The 19,534-nt window shown below is 37.0% G+C and overlaps 1 protein-coding gene across 1 annotated transcript in view; it reads left to right on the plus strand.

The window, feature by feature from the left end:
* UROC1 (urocanate hydratase 1) overlaps positions 1-19,534 on the plus strand; it is a 1,269,467-nt gene that overhangs the window by 1,173,917 nt on the left and 76,016 nt on the right. The window contains exon 19 of the mRNA XM_044078604.1: positions 9,995-10,076. Within this exon, the coding sequence (XP_043934539.1) occupies positions 9,995-10,076 (82 nt within the window). The remainder of the gene's footprint in view (positions 1-9,994; positions 10,077-19,534) is intronic.

Consider the following 19,534-nt stretch of genomic DNA (forward strand, 5'->3'; position numbering starts at 1 on the left):
AACAATTCAAGATTTTTTGGAAGCTGTTGAAAGAATTCACATGACAGAAAATAGATGCATCTTAATGCATGTAATGTCTGAATCATATTAGCCAAAGTTTTTGATTTAAATGAATGTTAGAACATAATTTTCTCTCCTCTTGATTTCTAACATTAAGATTATTTGAATGCTATTAGAATTCAAGTGTTATATATTACATAGATCTACATAATAGTATGAACAGTTTAAAAAAAAAAAAAAAAAAGTTTATTTTAGTTTATATGATGCTGTTTTACCAAATGTGTAGTTTTGTCTTGATAGATAATTGAATTGAAAACTGTTAACCTCAGTTAAATATAACTAGTATTAAATTGATAAGGTGGTAGCTGAGGTACTGCTGCTTAGGGTAGGGGGTTAACTTGAGTAGTAAATACTGCTCTAAGTTGGAGTTTTCAACTCCAGGCGGGATGCAAGGTTTAATCCTTACATTATTTTCACTTGTTCATTGTTATATGTATATAGTTTTGACATCCACAATATATTTTGTACACTCATTGTCACTACAAACAAAATTGAATCCTATACAAAATCCCATAAGAGATTTAATAAATACAGTTATATTTAAAGGTACACCTAAAAGAGGAGATGTAACATTATTTATCTTGTTATTTGTTATTTCGATCATAAGATTCTTGAGTTTTAAAAATGCCAAATGACATCTTTAAAAGGAATTTCTTTAAACATTAATGGATTGAATAATCCGTGTAAAAGGGCAAGCCTAATAAGATACATTAATCTACACAAGGCCAATCTAGTCTTCCTGCAAGAAACCCATCTCTTGAAAAAAGATATTGATAAACTAGCCACTAATAAGTATGCAGTATTGGTTAGTTCAGAGCACACTCAGGAAAAAAAGAGGAGTGGCTATTTTATGGAATAAAAGTATGCCCATTCCTAAAACCATTAAGTCTTATCAGGATGACAAAGGAATGTTTTGTATGGTTACAATACAAATTAATGGGAAGACTTACACTTTAATTAATGTATACTGGATACCTGGAATTGGTATTAATACAGTGAAACATCATATTGATAAGATCATATCATTCTCTATAGGGATATTATTTTAGCTGGTGATTTTAGTTGTATACTACATGAAAGTGATACTACCACTATAAAGAAAAGAAGAATTACATCTAATGCAAAACATTTAAATGATTTTGCTAATTCTTATCATTTGAATGATATTAATAATCAGATAGAGTCAAAATCATTACCATACACCTTTTTTCTAACAGATACAAAACTTATTCAAAAATAGATAGGGTCTTTATTTCTAACCAGATGGTAACAGATTTAATTAATTCCAAAATCATTTCATGTCCTATATCTGATCATAACTCAATTGTTTTGAATTCATGATAAAAATACTCATAATGTTCAGATCAAAAGGATACCAGCATACTTAACTCAGCTAAAAGACTATAAAGAATATATACTTTCAGAAGTACAACATTTTCTAGACATAAATAATACTCCTGAAGTCTCCATTGTCTATGTTTGGGATGCCTTAAAATCATATCTATATGGACAAAGTATCAGATGGTATAATAACAAAAGGAAATCTTGGGATAAGGAATTGTTAGATATTCAAAGTAAACTAGACTCTTATAAACATAATAATAAAGAAAATATTATGGACAAGAAAGTTATTGAAGAAATAAACAAACTAAATGAGAAATACAAAGAAATTTTAACTCATAAAGTTAAAATAACTTTAGAGAAATACAAGTTTTTGTCTTATTCAATAAGCCCCAAATACTTACATAGACTTAAAAATAAAACAAAAGATTGAATAAACAAAACCATATCAAAGAAATCTTTTCTCTAAGGAAAAAGAAGAATGTTTCTAGTATACCAGAAATACTGGATGAATTTAGAAATCACTTTCACAAGATTAACCATAACAACATTAACATGGAACCTAAAGATAAAATAAAGGAGTTTATAACCACAAACATGAATAAAAGCTTAATAAACAACAGATTAAACTATTGGACAAGAGTATTTCATATACAGAAGTTATTACACAAATAAATAAGCTTAAATCAAACAAAGCACCGGGTAATGATGGTATTATACCAGAGATATATAAAATCCTTTCTAAAACTACATATTCATTAATACATAAGGTTTTTATTCTGGCCCAAACTGAGTTAATAACCCCCATCTTGGCAATATACATTTATTTCACCAATTTTAAAACCTAATAAAGATCCAACTAGATGTTCTTCATATCGACCCATCTCATTACTTAATGTTGATTATAAAATGTTTATGAGTATTTTTGCTGATAGATTGAAGACAATTATCCCGGCATTATAGACATAGATCAGACAGGCTTCATTGTAAATAGAAATACTTTTGATAATATAAGAAGAACTTTAACATTAATTGATTTTGCAAATAGGAAAAAGAAAGATTTAACACTTATTAGTCTTGATATAGGTTCAGCATTTGATTCAGTAAGTTGGGACTATCTGTTTACCTTACTGAAGTGCACAAATTTCTCTGATGCATTTGTAAATTTAATTGAGCATTTATACAAAGGAACGCTGGCTTATATTAAGGTAGGAACATATGTTTCACAAAAATACCCATTCTTAAAGGTACAAAGCAAGGATGTCCACTTTCTCCACTATTATTCACTTTAGTAATGGAGCCTTGGGCTAATTTGATTAGAAACAGTACTGACATAGAGGGTTTTGAAATAGAAGAAAATACAACATCAAAAATTCAACTTTTTGCAGATGATGTTCTAATTACATCAGCAGGATCTAATTCTTCTATGCAGTCTTTATTTGATAAAATGATGAATTTTAAAAGTATTTCTGGTTTAATATTCAATGAAGAAAAAACTAAAATACTACCTATATATACACAAAAAATACTCTCATTAGTGATTTTACTAAATATGTACCCAACTCAGGTCAGATAACTTATTTAGGTATAATACTATCTAAAGATATTAAATCTATTATATATAATAACTATAATACCTGTTTTCTTAATATACAAAATCTTTTTAATACCTGGAATAATATGTTTTTTACTATGGAGGAGAGACTTACAATTATTAAAATGATAATATTCCCCAAGATTTTATACTTAATACAATCAATAATACTTTCACCTACAAAAATAACTATCAAGAAACTGAATACACTAATGTTAAATTTCTTATGGACACCTAATAGACCTAGGATTGCATTAAAGAAACATACTAATAGCTGGTCTCAAGGGGGTATTTCTTTTCCAGACTTTAATTTATATATTATCTCTTCTATTATAAAAGTTATTACTTTATTAATAGATCGGTCATATGTCGCAAAATGGAAAGATTATTGGGAGCTAATTAGTATGCACTTCATGAAAATCTCCTTAACACATAAAAATATGATTATAAATAACTCCATGTTGTGGTTGCTAAAGGAATTTTGTACTTCACCTATTACACCTAAACATATGGTCTGTTACCCATTAAATATTATTATTAGTTATCGTAACTTTATATTCATGCACCCTAGGTATAGGGAATGGAATTTTATTGTATTCGCTATAATTTATACTCAGGGTATGCTTATGTCATCTACTTCTGAAGGAGCTCATTTAGCTATAGATAATAATCTAAAGTACTGGTATCAGCTGATATCTGATAATAAAGTTAAAAATCTAGATTTCTTAAAACAAGAATTTGATCTAAGAGAAACTTGCTGGTTAGAGGTTCAGATCTTTAGACAACATCTCATTGATAGAATAGATCTAATGTCTATAACAGTTAAAGAATCTATTCCAAAACTGATTGATTACTTGATAATAAATTTACAGCATAAAGTTTCTGATAAAGGTAAACTTTCATATATACATAAAATTATCAGACAAGAAACTTTTTACAATGTAGATTCATACTGGAATTATTTCACCTCTATTAATGGGGACCCACCAACTCAACAAGATAAACAATATATATTGGAATCTGCTTATAGAACTACATCTTCCATTGTCTGGAGACTTTATACATGGAAATTTTTACATAGATCTTTTATACACCTTTGATGATGAATAAAATTAATAATAAAGATAATCTATGTAAGAGATGTAATGTAGAAATTAATGCTGACTGGGCTCATATGTTTTATGACTGTATGAAGTTGAAAGAATTCTGGAAGTCAATTAATGAATTTTTGCAGGCTCTTTTTACAGATAATTTCATTATTTCTAAGTCTCTTATATTATTCAACACACCTGTACCTCAATGTGTTAAAAAGATTAAGCTTCCCTTGTTATGGTCTATCCTAACAGTGGCTAGGAAAATAATAACTAGAAATTGGATTTCAGATACACCTCCTTCGTTCAATGAATTTAAAAATGTTATGAATATAATGTGTCATATGGAAATAAGCACAATTAGAATGAGAACAACTAGAAAAACATCACATTTTATTGTATGGGATAATTTACAAAATTTGTTAAAAAAATTCTAATTTCAATAGCACAGTATTTTAGTTTAATTAATTGATCTGATTGTAGTGGATGTCTTTGTAAATACTTTAGTTGTTTTGTTGAATATTATAATAATACCTATTTTTAATTATTTGTATAAAATTGTTATGATATTTCTCTTATATGTTAAAACAATAAATTTGTTTTAAAAAAAAAAGAAAAGAATTCTACCAAATAACGTATACTATCAAAAGGAAGCATTTCACTATCCATCTGATAAGCAGGGATTCAACCACTTTTCTTGTTTTATTTCCACCATTTTTGATTACATCCAGTCTCTATCAAAATCTGATGTCTAGTATTCTTCTGTTAAGGTTAAGTGCCATTTTAGCCTTTCTGAACTCATCTGAAAGCCTTCCCAGTTACTGTTACTAGTTGCAAAAACGTTTTATTAGGTATCTTACACTTGAGGCATATAAAGGGACCTCCCTATCATGGAGGCTAAATTTTGTGCCAGCATGCCTCATCCTTATTCCATTTGTACCCATTTTCCTGCTATTTTAGAAATACCTGCTGAAAAGTTAATTATTGGTGCTATTAAGTCAGCCAGTTGTATTTCCACACTGGTCTTGTGTGTAGATATCTACTGACTCTCTAATAAGGAAATTGTATTCCTGTGGTCTAACTCTTGATTTTTTTTTTTTAATCTGAAGTTTAATCTGAGGTTTTCTGACTTCAGCTGTCTGTTTTTTTAATCAGACCAGAGAATTCCAGGAGAGATTTTGCAAGAGTTCAGTGCTAAGAGCTTGCTGACTTACAATTGTCAACATTCCAAACTTGTAAGCAACTTTTCGTTTGTTTGTTTTAGCTGTGAGTAAGCAAAGTAAACCTCTTACCAAGCAGAGTTTCTTGGTGTAGTATGCTGGTTGCATTAATGTTTATGCCTTATTAGAGAAACTATTGCCAGGTCTTGCAGAGCTTTCCACTGCATTTTTGAGGAATTTTTGTCTGAGTGATATGTGATGTTATAATAGAAACCAAAGGGTGAAAAATCACACAGACAAACCATTCAGTAAAAACTGCAATAAAAACAACTAAGCTCTCCTGTAATGAAGGCCAATGGGATATATGCAAATGACCCTTTAAGGCGATAGTGTTTCAGTACATGGCTTCAGAATGTCCATGAATTTTTACTTTTTAAGTTTTTGAGTACATTCAGGTCAATAAATCTAACCCCCACTAGCTGTGGACATGTATGTGTCAGCCCTTTTAGTGACCTCATTAACATAACACAAGTGGATTGTTTGGCTGTACTTCAGAAACACAGAGCATTAAAGCCTGATGTCTACAACCATAAAGATGCCTGTAAATTATCCCAAATAACATCCAAACCAAAAGGTAAAAAGGTCACACAGACAAACCTTTCAGTAAAAACTATAAGAAAAACCTAGCCAAACTAGAGTTAACACTTTTGCATCAGAAAACACTATTCACTCTGCGCTAACTATAAATACAGGACAGCCTGTGCATCTTATTGTGTAATCCTAATCTTAGAGTCTAAACACACCGTCCACTCACCCACACCACCCAGAAGAATGTTTCATTTTACATGTTCATATAGGTATTACTAGTCTAACCAAGGAGGACTTTTAAGCCTAGCCATGCTTCTTGTGAACAGGGGGGATGAGATGAAGCATTTTCAAGCAGGGACCCTGGGAGGTGAACCATTTGTTTCCAGTTCCCCATCCAATTGTCCAAGTTACACTTGACTTGGATTCTGCTTCACATAGATGGAGAGCCTGTTCCAGAGAAGGGGTAGTCTCTGGGATATATAACTGACCCTCCAGCAAGACTTATTTATATGATAGGCAAGATTTATGTCTTTAGAATGAGTAACTCTGGTGCTGTTTGTTTGCAGATATGCAAGAGATCCATCAGAGTGGGGTCTGACAATGCAAAATAGTCACCAAGATAAACTCCAGGACCAGAACACAACACTGAGGAAACAAACAGATAGTACCAAACAGCTGTTTGGTACTAGCTGTTTGTTACCTCACTGTTGTGTTCTGGTTCTGGGGTCTAACAATGCCTTGTCTGCCAAGCATAGATCTCCCAACAGCCTGTAGGAGACAGAATACAGGGATAGGGCCTTGAGGTGATCTGCACAGGACATGTTACTTATACTTTGCATTCTTTTAGTGAGGAACCTTTGTGGATATTCCAGTTGTTGGATATGCCTGGTTAGGTACATACCAAGTGGGGTATTGTACTCGATAGGTCTGATATATGCCTAATACAATGGAGCAATGACTTCCATGGACCTAGATCCCATACCTTTGTTTATAAGTTGCACAACATAGAATGATTTTTTCACTACTGTAGGCATGTGATGGTCCAAGGTTAGATTATTATCTGTGTGTTTCCCAAGTCCCTGACTACTGGGTCAAGTCTTAGGGGTGTGTTGTCAATTTGATAGTTACCAGGAATGGTGGATGACTTCCTAAAGGATGCTATTATATATATTTCTTGACATTTAGTTTTAGTCCATGTCCCTGATGCCAGTTATTTGTTTCTGTTAGCCCTTCCTGGAGAAAATTTGTGCTGGTGGGGGATTCAGTGGTAGCTCCTAATTTGCAAGCATCTACAAATTTAGTCAGCCAGAGGCCATTGACATTGGCTTTGACTTTAGAGAAGTAAATGCCAAAATGTAGAGGTCCCAGGACTGATCCCTGAGGAACTCTGCTTTTGAATGGCCTCTTTACAGAGGTAGACTCCCCAGTTCTAACTTTCTGGCACCTGTCTGTGAGCCAACTAGCTATCCACTGGGTGACATAAGGGTTTGTACCTAACCTCTTGAGTTTGTCAACAGTGCCTGAGTGGGGTATTGTGCCAAATGCCTTGGCCAGGTCAAGGTAGGCAGGGTGTACAATTTTGCCTTCATCCATTGCTTTGATGACCTTCTTAAGGAAGTCCACCAGGCTGAGTAGGCATGACTTGCCTTTGACAAAACCAAACTGGGTTGGTTCCAGTGTCTGGAGGTTTCCTGTGTCATTATTGATTATTTCCATGGCTTATGGGTCTGTACTTGGCCCATCTTTGTGCTGAGGGATGACTGTTGCTGTCCCCCAGTCATGAGGCATGAATCCTGTTTGGAGGCTGCAGTTAAATAGTAATTCTAGGGGGCCTTATAGGTCATGTTCCATGCCATTTAGAAAGCGTCTTGAGATATTGTCGGACCCATTGATATGGTGTTCTTGGCCTTAGAGAGAACATTAAGGACCTGTTTCCTAGTGATAGCAGGAGGAGTTATATTTGATGGTATTTCCTAAGGGAAAGTTGACGGGGAGAGAATAGGGTAAAGTTGGAGCTGAATTTGTCTGCCAGGCGGTTTTGCTATATCTTCTGGCTCAGTAAAGGTGGCTGCATTAACAATGAGCTCTGCGCACAATTGTGTATTGCCTTTGAAGTTGTGGACATAGCTAAAGAATGCCTTGTGGTTGTCTTTGGCTTAGGAGGCTAAATTTACCAAAAATTTGGCTTTAGTAAATTTCTGCCCTCTAAGTTGCTTGTTTATTTTGAGAATGCTTTTATCCTGCTGGGTGCTGCACCTCCTAATTTTTGCCATGATTTTCTTCCCACCAGGGTGGCTTGTTTTTTGAGTTCTTCCTGGTGGGTACAGCTGCCTCTATGAAGCTATTACCATGTTTGTATAGTGTTTCTGTGAAGAGTACCACATACGCAGCAGTGTTCTCATGGATTATGTGGGCTTGAAATTTTGTCAGGTTATCACTGAATAGTAGGAAATTAGCCTTCGAGTAGTTCCTGAATATTCCAGATTTTGATGAGGTTCTAGGTTTTACTTTTACTTCAAAGGAGACCATTTTGTTGTCTGACCTTACCAGAATAGACAGTACACTAGCAGGTGTGCAGCACTTTCTCATATTAGTGATGACCAGATCCAGTATGTTTGTATCCCTAGTTTGGTGTACTGACAATCTGGTCCAGGAAGTTTGTTTACAAAATCCAGTAATCTCAGTGCCTGTATGTTTGGCATCATGTATGATTCCCAGTTAATAGTAGGAAATGAAAGTCACCCACAAATAATGTATTTAGTTGGATGGTGAGTGTTTCCAGTAAGTTTAAATGCATGCTATGGGTTTCCTGGGTCATAGAGGGGAACCTATAGCTTGCAAGGAACTGGTATGGGATTTTGCCTATGGTGATTTGAACATGGAGAAGCTCAAGTATATTGCCCTGTTTGACCAGTCTTGAGGTATATTTATTTTTTATGTAAATTAAGACCCCTCCACCACTAGTCCCTGTCTGTGTAGTAACTGGTTTAAATGTGTGGAAGGAATTATAGCCTTGCACTGCAGGTGTGCTCTCTGTGGCTTTAAACCATAGCTCAGTGACCACATTGATGTCAGCATCCTCTAGAGTAAGGAGAGGTTGTAGAGAGTGGAGTTTTTGTTTAGACTCCTAGCACTGAGCAGTAACACCTTTAGATTTTCTTGGTTTTGATTTGCTGTACCTGAGGCTCTTCCACCTTCCTTCCTTCCTTCCTGATCAAGCTTGATCATAAACTGAGTGATGGAGCAGATCACAATTTTTGTGTTCCTACATATGTCAGCAACATCAGAAACGCAACAAATAAAAAGCTAATGTAGATTCTTCAACTTAACTTCCATGATTTTTTTTTTCTTCTGAAGTTAGGAAGTGTGCACAAGTGACAACTTGATTGCAGTCCATAAAGGGCTGGATCTGTGATAGGCTTCTGCATATCAACATACCTCTCAATCTCTTAACACAAGAAATCTGGACAAAGCCTAAAATAATGGGGGACAAAGGCCAAAAAATAAGGACAAATTTTAAATATTGCTCTTATAGACTTAGAAAGTTGCTTGAATAACAACATATGCCTTAACATACATTTTCTGAAGGAAATGGTCTGAAAGTCAAATGTATGACATTATTTAGTTATTTCAGTCCTCAGTGATTTGCCAGAAAACCACAAATTTTATGAGGAATAGGCCAAAATATGAGGCAAAAATCTAGACATTCTGTGAAAACCTAGACAGTTGGGAGGTATATCAAATTAAATTAAACATTAAACTCATTAAATATAAAAAAAAAATAAAACATTTTCACTGTACTTTTCTTCATTCAACGGTCATTGTTTCTTTATTTTTCTTTCAATTTCTTTCTACTTTGTTCTTTGAATACTGGCATGCTTAATAAAGTCCTTTAAACAAAAAGGCAGTAACTTCGCAGTCTACAGTAGGTGCAAAGATTTGCCAAGATAATTCCTACTTTTCAAAGCGCAGCATGCTGATGTATGTTCTGATCAGACAGCACAAATAATGAATCATGGTTTCTGTTACTGGAGTCAGATGAACCTAATTAGCAATTTGCTTAAGCCAGTTATTAAATGGGATTTGTGTGGGTAGAAGTTCCAGCTTGCTTAAATAGCATTATGTGATACTCACATCTGAATATTTGTTGCATTTTACAGATATGGCAGTGCAGAACTTTGTTGGTGATTCGTTCAGAGGAGCTACCTGGGTTGCACTTCACAATGGCGGTGGAGTAGGATGGTAATACTGCTTTGCTTGAGTGGTAACACAGAATGCACTATTGAGCTGAAGCTGTAATTCAGGCAGAGATGAATGGATAACTAAAGCCACGACAACTACACATGCCAGTTCATAATGACAAAGCCAGAGCTGCTAACATACACTCACTAACAAAGCCAGGAGAACACTTACACTCGCACTGCCATAAAGCTTCGAGAACAGAATGGCAGTGATTGAAAGGCAGGTGAATGGCACATGCATACCCACAGTAACTTGAAACCAGGTGAGTCCTGGATGTACACACCAAATATCCTGAAATCAAGTGGTTCATGCATTAACACCTACAGTAGCAAGAAACAAGGTGAAACACATATACACACCTACATTAACATGAAGCCATGTGCACAGGATATGATCACTTACTTTGCTAAGGTGAACAGTGCTTATACACTTATGCTTTTGAGGCCAGGAGAACAACACATGCACATCCCTAGTGACATCGATTCAGGCTAGCACATATGTGCTCACAGTGTAATCAGTTGGTCCATGTTTTATGACAGGCACTACTATGACAAATGAGAGACTTCTAGTTTTGTTTACTACTCACTGCGTGAATGGATACCGTAAATTGTTAAAACTGCTTTAAAATACAGTGTTATTTTATATGCAGAAAAATGATGTTTTCAGTTATCTTGATTTATTTTAGGTATAGCTTAGAAATATCTTGAAACGTTACTAAATCTCATTCTTCAAAATGATATGTTGTATGGGTTTTGTTGAGATCCTGGTATCATCAGAATTTTTTTTCCTAGCCAGCTGCTATGCTTCATACTCTCCACCCTTCACTTGTATAGTAGCAGTTTACAGCTATCAACAGGGTATTTAATTTGTGACTGGTATACTGGAAAACTGTTTTGTATTCTGTTCATCCATTTTCTGAACCACTTGAATTGCTGTGAATTGCAGTGATAGCAAGCTAAGGAGGACACTCAGATTTGCCTAGCCATAACAGATGTCCTAGGTTTATCCACTGTGATCCTCAGCAATTCCCAGAAAAGCTGGTGGAGAATCATGAGTATGTCCTGGATCTGCTCCAAAGAGCATCATTTCTGTGATCTGTGTCTGGTGCTCCTTACATGGAAAGTGCCCAGAAAATGTATTTACTAGGTGCCCAAACCACTTCAAACCACCTCATTACTCCTCTCAACCCAAGGAAGCAATGGCTCTACTCAAGAATCTTAACTACTAAACTCTTCCCTGTGTTATAAAGAGCAAGTCCATTGACCCTGCAAAGAAATTTTATTTCTGTGGGTGTTATCTGTGATTTCATCCTGTCATTCACCCCCACAGACCTTGTCTAATGGCAAAGGTACCTTATCTAATGTCTCGGCTTGCAGTCATATTCAGGTACAGTGTCTACATTACTGCTGCCACTTCAAACATCCATTGGTTATCACAAATTCCCTCTCCCCTCATTCACATACAAGACCCCATGATGCACAGACTGCTCTACCTGAGGTTTCTGCTCATCCGTTACATCCACAGAACAATCCCCCATACCTCTTAGCCTCTTGGTGCAAGAAATCTGGACAAACCCTAATATAATGGGTGACAAAGATCCAGAAATAGCGACAGATGTTAAATGTTAATCTTATAAAGTTATAAAGTTGATAGAATAAACAGATTTTGGTTGGCATGCATTTTCTGAGGGATATGAAGTCTGAGCCTTAGATGTATGTAATTATTTAGTGACTTTAATCCTCAGTGATATGCCAGAAAAACAAAGATTTTATGAGAAGCAGACCAAAGATGTGTGGCAAAAATCTGGACCTTCTGCGAAAATCTGGACAGTTGAGAGGTATGATCCAGGCTGTTCCAGGAGTGAATAATGACTTCTGACTTAAAGATACTCATTTTCATGTCAGTCACTGCACACCAGAAATTACTTACTTTAGGCCAAAAGGAAGATTTTGTCTGTAAATAACAATGGTGCAGCCCTCAAATGCCTAGAAAGGATGCTCTCCATACATCAGCTGCTTCTGACATCCACTCATGAAAATCATGAGCAGGAGGAGGAGACAGTGCGGTGCTGGGGGTGGAGCCAAACACCTGCCTTGACCACTTTAACATCTGTAACATAATGTTGGGAATCCAGACACAGTTCTAATTTTGCAGATACATAGACTGAATGGCAAACAGCAATGACCCAAGGTACATCATACTGTTGCAGCACTTTACACAAGTTCACGTGTCTACTCCAAGTCTGCAAAACATATACTCAGTAAACAAGGAAACTTCCTCAGCCTCTGCAATATCTGTGCAGGAATAAAGAGCTAATCAGTGATCAGGAAAGAAAATCCACATTGCTCTTCCTTGGAGGCTAAGATGCGGATGAAATCTCCTCACTAATACTCTTTTGCAGGCTTCTTACAGAAGCTGTGGAGTAGATGTTATAACTGGAAGACATTAAGCTGCCTCCTTTTTCAAAAATGACCAGCCCAGTTTCAGTCCAATGGTGCTAGTCTAGCCTTTGATGCCATATAGGAAAAAACATGCTAACCATAACACACCACAAGTATCGAGTGCTGTTACGATTTCTGTCTGGACATATCCAGTGCTGCAATACTTACTACTGGGAACTGTTTAATTACCACAGTATGACATCATTGGTATGAATGGTTCCATTCGCACTGGTTCCTTGAATTTCTTTTTCAAAGGATATGCACGTCCAGCAGATTCAGGCATACACACACAGCATACATTAATTCTACTTAGTAGCTGTACTCATAGTGGAGGCCAGTATTTTATGGGTCCATGTTCAGCTATTGAAATAAAAAAAACTGTGAATGGCTAATTACCAAACTTTAAACATCGAAAGGTGAAATTAGTGAACAACTACTTCTACGAAAATAAATTCATCGAATGGTCATAGTTGGCCATCAGCCAGGAAGTAATGTGATACACAAGGTAAGTGAAGGGGGAAACCTATTAAATTTGCTCTATTCCCCACTATAGTGTGATTTTGGAGTTGGTAAATATAGTTAGTGAGGGTGTGGGGGCACAACCCCCCACATTGGTTGGTTGTGTTCATGATGTTGGCTGACTATGGCCATTCAATTAATTTATTTTCATTGAAGTAATTTTTCCTCTTAATTTTACCTTTCGATGTTTCAAGTTCGGTATTCAGAGGTTCATGTTTTTTAGTTTTCAATAGCCGCACATTGACCCATGTTTTGCTCCCCCCATGGTAAGAACAGCACACCAGTATCTTTTGGTTTATCAGTACCTTTTTGGGGCCATCCAGAAATTATTCTCCATGACCTTGTAATGTATGTTCCTGTCATTTATTTATTTATTTATTTATTTTATTGTTTTACATTTGTTGACCGGGAGACTGGATTACAAGTCCATTTTCAGTGGAGGCCCGGGGAGAAAAGCTCCAATACAACAATTTTTTTACAAAACATAGTTTTAAGGACAGACTATAGACATAAAATTTCCATAAAAGAGACTTTGACATACATATTAACTAACAGATAGGATACATTCGTTCTCTACAACATAATATTACATTTTAGAAGATATTCCTAAGTTTAGGATTCCTGTGATAGATTTACTATCATAATGAAATCAGAGAGACATAGAATAATGCTCCGAGAGAGCAGACAATGCTCGCTATAGTTGAGAAGGATAACACATTGATTCACTATATGTCTTTGCCTGGTTGTAGCTGAGAAGGATAACAAATTGATTTACAATATGTCATCTCCTGGTTTTAGTTGCTTATGGAGAGCTCAACATTGCTGGGGTAGTTTTCCCTCCTGCAGAGATGGGATGAGCAGTAGATTAGCAGTCCTAAGTGGGTACAGTACTATGATTAGTTGACTTAAGTTAGATGAAGTGTTCTAATGAGACATTAGCCAGGGGGGATACAGGAGCACAGTCGATTATTCAAAAAGTGAGTTTTAACAAGTTTCTTGAACTGTGATGGGGATTTGTTGTCAGTTATGTGGGCAGGAAGGGAGTTCCAGGTTTTTGCTATACAGTGGCTGTAGACAGACTTACCAGCTTCATTGTTATATTTGGTTACTTTGAGGAGATTTTGCGTGCTAGACCTCAAGGGCCTGGCAGTTGTATAGGGTTGCAAAAGATTTTGTAGGGCTGGGGTGTTTTCAGAGTTATGTATTATTTCGTGGGCTAGTCATGGAAATCAAGGCACTTCCCTGCTATAGCACTCCATGTAAGATGGAAGGTCTGTTTCTTTAATGGTTCCCCTCGCCTCTAGTGTTTACCATTTGTTCCTTCAGCTGCTGCTGTGACAAGCAATGAGTGCCATTCATCCACATCTCCTCTGCTACCTCATCTGCTGAGGTCTTAAACCAAGTCCATTCAGACTCCATATTCCTAACTTTCCCTGGTTTATTGAAACAATTCTTCTAGACATGGTAGTTGAACTCATACCGTATAAAAGCATCTCTTAGGCATTTTAAGGAAGCCACTACACATTTGGATTTGTCACGACTGTCTAACCACTTCTGCAGCTGTCTGGGCTAACTCACAACCAAGTGGTGATCTGTTGACAGCACATGACTTCTGACATCAGTGTTTAGAAAATATGGATCAGATTTGATTGCACTAATTAAAATTATAATCGGTTGCTTTACATTTGAGTCCATATCATTCAAAGATGCATTAACAAATTAGGGCAGACAGCATTCTAATGACCTAAAGTTAAAGGAGGAAAATCCTTACTCAGTGGTCAAAGTATATAGATAAGAGCACATGTATTGTGTGTGTGTGTGTGTGTGTGTGTGTGTGTGTGTGTGTGTGTGTGTGTGTGTGTGTGTGTGTGTCTCTCTCTCTCTCTCTCTATATATATATATATATATATATATATATATATATATAAAATCAATATAGATACAGATAGTTATAGAGAGACAGATATAGTACTAAGAATTCTTAGACCATGGCATTAGCCATTGCATTGTACACTATTTGCTGTCTCATGCTTTTTCACTAGTTCATACAGCCCAGCCATCATATTATGCATGCAGTTATTCTTCGTGTGAGTTGTATTTCTCCATTCTCTCTATATAGGAAATTATGATTTTTAGTCTACTTCAAAATGCTAATCTGGTGTCTAAACAGTCTTGCAGACCCCACTGCATATTACTACATATTTTATTTTTTAAAGGTGTTGATATATTGTGTCAGATGTCATATGCAATTAGTACATCATTTTTGTGCAACTTATATATATTTACTAATGCAGAATTTTTGTAGTTTGTTACAACAGCAGCATATATTCATTATTCCCTCTGCTGCAGTAGCCTTTAGGATGTATTGGTTCCTTCTGGCTGAAGTCTAAAAACAAAACAACCAAGCTTCCAAAAGGGAAAATCAGCAGTCAAGGTAGAAAGTCTTCAGTACTTTCTTGCCATCTCATGAAGATGCAGCTCAGAAGCTTTAGAAGAGCAATATCCCAGAGGGATGAAATGTATTTTGCTTACTTTTATTTACTTTAGTGGTTCTGGTCCTTTAAGAAACCCGATATTTTTTTCAATATCCAAAGCTTCCTATCAGGAGCCACTATTTTTAGTGGATGTGAGGGCTCATTTTGTGGAGAAATGTATTGCTTACATAACATTTCTTGAATGTAAACTAATGTTTTGTGAGGGAAGTGTTTTATTTGGGCCAGAGAATCCTATGAGTGAAGTAGTGGCTGTGTTCACACTGTGACAACTTACCTACCATTATTATATTTCAAATGGGTTTCTAATAGGAATTTTGCGTTCTGCTTATGCATTAGTGTTTTCAGGATATTAACTGTGTGTAAAAGTGTAACTGTGCTGTTTGTGGAAACTGTTTTAACAACTCACCTTCTGACTGGCTCATTCCATTGCTTTTAACCACATCCAAAGCACCTTCCTGAGTCACAGCATGGATACTTATCCTGCTCCTGCTGGTCCAACTTCTGCTGTTCCTAGAAAGAAAAAGAAACATGACAGAGAGCCTTTGCTGACTCTTTGGGCTCAGTCATCATCTCAAATAAGCAATAACTTGTTTTCTCAACTTAAACCAGACCCTGCAATATTATCAACATTTACACCAGCAGGGAACAGGCTCCTGTCATCAACCAACCCTTCCACAGTAGACAAGGAAGGGAAGATTTTGGCTAGATTTGGTATGAGAATTGTTCATCTTAAGCTTATAGAATTCATAACTATCAAAACCATATATGGAAATGTCTGCTTTTTTGTATAGACTGTTTGAGAGATCTGTCTTCCCATGAAGGTATTGTCCATCTCATTTCTATTGTCCATCTCATTTCTATTGTTTCCAGCATTTCCCAAGTAGTTAAACAATCCTTCAGGATTGCATATGATCATGCAGATACTCTGTCTAGGGCCTCTACTTCTGTTGCAGTTTTGAGGAGGAATACCTGGGTACAAAATAAAAAGATTTCTGATGAGGGAGTGTCTGAAATTTTGAATTCAACTTTAGATAAGTAGGCTTTATCCTGCCCATCTGCTACTCAGGTCCTCAAACAATTTGAAGAGAGAAGGAAATAATTCTGTGAACTTCTAAGATGTTTCAGACCCCCCTTACAAACTACTAAATCTTCTTTCACATTTAAGAAACAGAGCAAACAATCCTTGCCTCCCCAGGGCAAACAGGAAATAAAAAGAGATGCCAGGAGGGGAACAATAAGAAACAAGGATCCTTTCCAAAAAAGAGACAGTCTACAATTTCCAAATGACTATGCCAGCACCCCACCCCCCTTCCTGCTCCTGTCTCTCAAAACCTGTCTCAACACATGATTCTTTACATTTTCCTTTGGTGACAGATTGTTGTAGACTCAAGGGTATTAAAGGTGGTTCAGGAGAGAGATGGTTGGCACTGGATACAAAAACCTTTTTTTCCTGGAGTTCCTCCCCACCTTCTGAATCAAACAGAATTTTCACCTCAGGTTCTTTGGCATTTGATCACCCTCAGATTTATAGAACCAGTGAAATGAAATCAAATCAAAAGGCCAAAGGATCTGGTACCAAAGAAAGAGTCTTCTTGGAGATCAGTTCTAGATCTTTCCTTCCTAACTCAGTTACTGCACAGATATCGATGTTCTCCATTTTTAGTAGTGTCTTGAGAGAGTGCATTTTGAAGTTTAGACTTCTAGCATTGAGTAGCATTACCTTCAGAATTTGCATGCTTGCACTGTAACAGGTACAAGCATGCAAATTCTGAAGGTAATGCTACTCAATGCTAGAAGTCTAAACCTCAAAATGCACTCTCTCGAGGCACTCCTAAAAATGGAGAACATCAATATCTGTGCAGTAACTGAGACCTGGTTCAAGGCTCCAGAGAGTACCCCTGCAATACCAGGCTACAACTCTTACCACACTTTTCGGCCACCAAACCAGGACCAAAACACTAAAGGTGGAGGTGTGTCCATATTCACCAAGGATATTCACACCACCAGGCTAGTTGCCCAACACAATGCGTCTGAAATTCTCCAGGTGCAACTAACACTAGGTAAGACTGCAATCCAAATTGTAGCTTGCTACAGATCCCCCACCATGCCCCAAGATTCTCACTACACCTTTCTAAACATACTGGAAAATATTAAGATACAACCAAACACCCTAATACTGGGTGATTTCACCTACCTTGCCATTAACTGGGAAAACTGCTCGTATACAAACACCTTTGCTCAATGGTTCTTGGAATTCATAAATTCCAATGCCCTGGATCAACTAATCCATAGTCCCACTAGGGGCTCCAGTATCCTAGACCTGGTCATTATCAACATGGGAAATCGATGCTCCACACCTATAGTCACCCCCTCGTTGGTCAGATCTGACCATAAGCTAATCACCCTTAGCATCCACATCCCACCCCCACCCCCCAGTAAGGAAACCTCCATAAAAAAATTCTCCAAAGCCAACTTCATGCTACTCAAGTCAGAAGTGATAAACTTCATGACACCCATGCAGACGGGTACTGAAAAGTTCGACTGCTGAATCCTACATTAAGGTACTGTACAAGCACATCCACTCATGCATGAATCGTGCCATCCCAAATAGAACCAAGATGCTCTCCTTCAAAAAAAAAAAGCCAATCTGGTGGTCCCCTGCCATAAACAAACTTTACAACAAAAGGAAAAAACTGTTGCAGAAAAGAGGAAAATCCCAGGATGCAAAAAACTCCCTTACCAGCCTCAGTAAGAAGCTGAGATACCTCATAAAATCCTCCAAAGCTAGCTACAAAAATAAAATTGCCAAAGACAACCACAAGCCATTCTATAACTATGTCAAGAATCTAAATGGCAATGCTCAGATCTGCTCTGAGCTACATCAGAATGGCATTAAATATACTGATCCCAAGGATATTGCCAATATCCTGGCAGATCAATTCAGTGCCAACTTCACCACCCTCTTACCCCCTAAATGGCCCATCTCAATACTGGAAGATTGCCAAATTCTGGTAATAACGGCCACACAGATAAAAAACACACTCTCCAAAGCTAAGAATACAGCATCCATGGGACCAGATGACATCCCGGGCTGTATACTACATGAACTACAAAATGAACTGGCACCTCACCTAAGTGTCATGTTTAATCATAGCCTCACCTCAGGCTTTGTGCCCACTGGGTGGCGCACAGCTACAGTTATCCCACTCACCAAGGGGGATCCTTCTTGGATCCCGGGAACTACCACCCCATCAGTCTGATGAGCCTGATCTGCAAGGCCATGGAATGTATTATCATGGAACTTATAAACAAAGACATTGGCAACCTTAAAACACTGGACCCCTCCCAGTTTGGGTTCATGAAGGGCCGATTTTGTCTTCTGAACCTGATTGACTTCTTCAAATCAGTCTCCAGAGCTGTGGACGAGGGTAAGGCAGTACACACAACCTATCTGAACCTTGCCAAGGCCTTTGACACCCTCCCCCACTCTGGAATCATAGATAGACTTACTAAGCTGGGAATTAATCCTTACGTCACTCGATGGGTTACCAACTGGCTTACTGACACAACCCACACTGTAAAAGTATCCAAATCCAGCTCCAGACAAGTGACAAGTGGAGTCCCTCAGGGTTCAGTTCTAGGACCACTCTTGTTGGCATCTACTTCTCTGAAGTACAGACCAACACTAAGGGACTCTGGCTAACAAAGTTCGCGGATGATTACAAACTGGGAGCCATTATTGAATCCCCAAATTATGTGGATACTCTACAAAAGGGCCTTACAGAAACAGATGCTTGGTGCCAGAGCCATGGGCTCAAGCTCAGTGCCAAGAAATGTATAGTTATCCCCTTTGGGAAAAAACATGTACCCGTGAGTTACCACATAGATGGCAGTACACTAAACATGAAAGTGTGATAAGAGACTTAGGGACACAGGTGGACAGTGGTCTCACCTTCGATAACCACATCGCCACAACAGTCAGGAAATCCTTCTATGTGGCACA

Source organism: Protopterus annectens, chromosome 7.part1 (genome assembly GCF_019279795.1).
Source record: "Protopterus annectens isolate FY-2018-M chromosome 7.part1, PAN1.0, whole genome shotgun sequence".
In the NCBI taxonomy this organism is placed as follows: Eukaryota; Metazoa; Chordata; order Ceratodontiformes; family Protopteridae; genus Protopterus; species Protopterus annectens.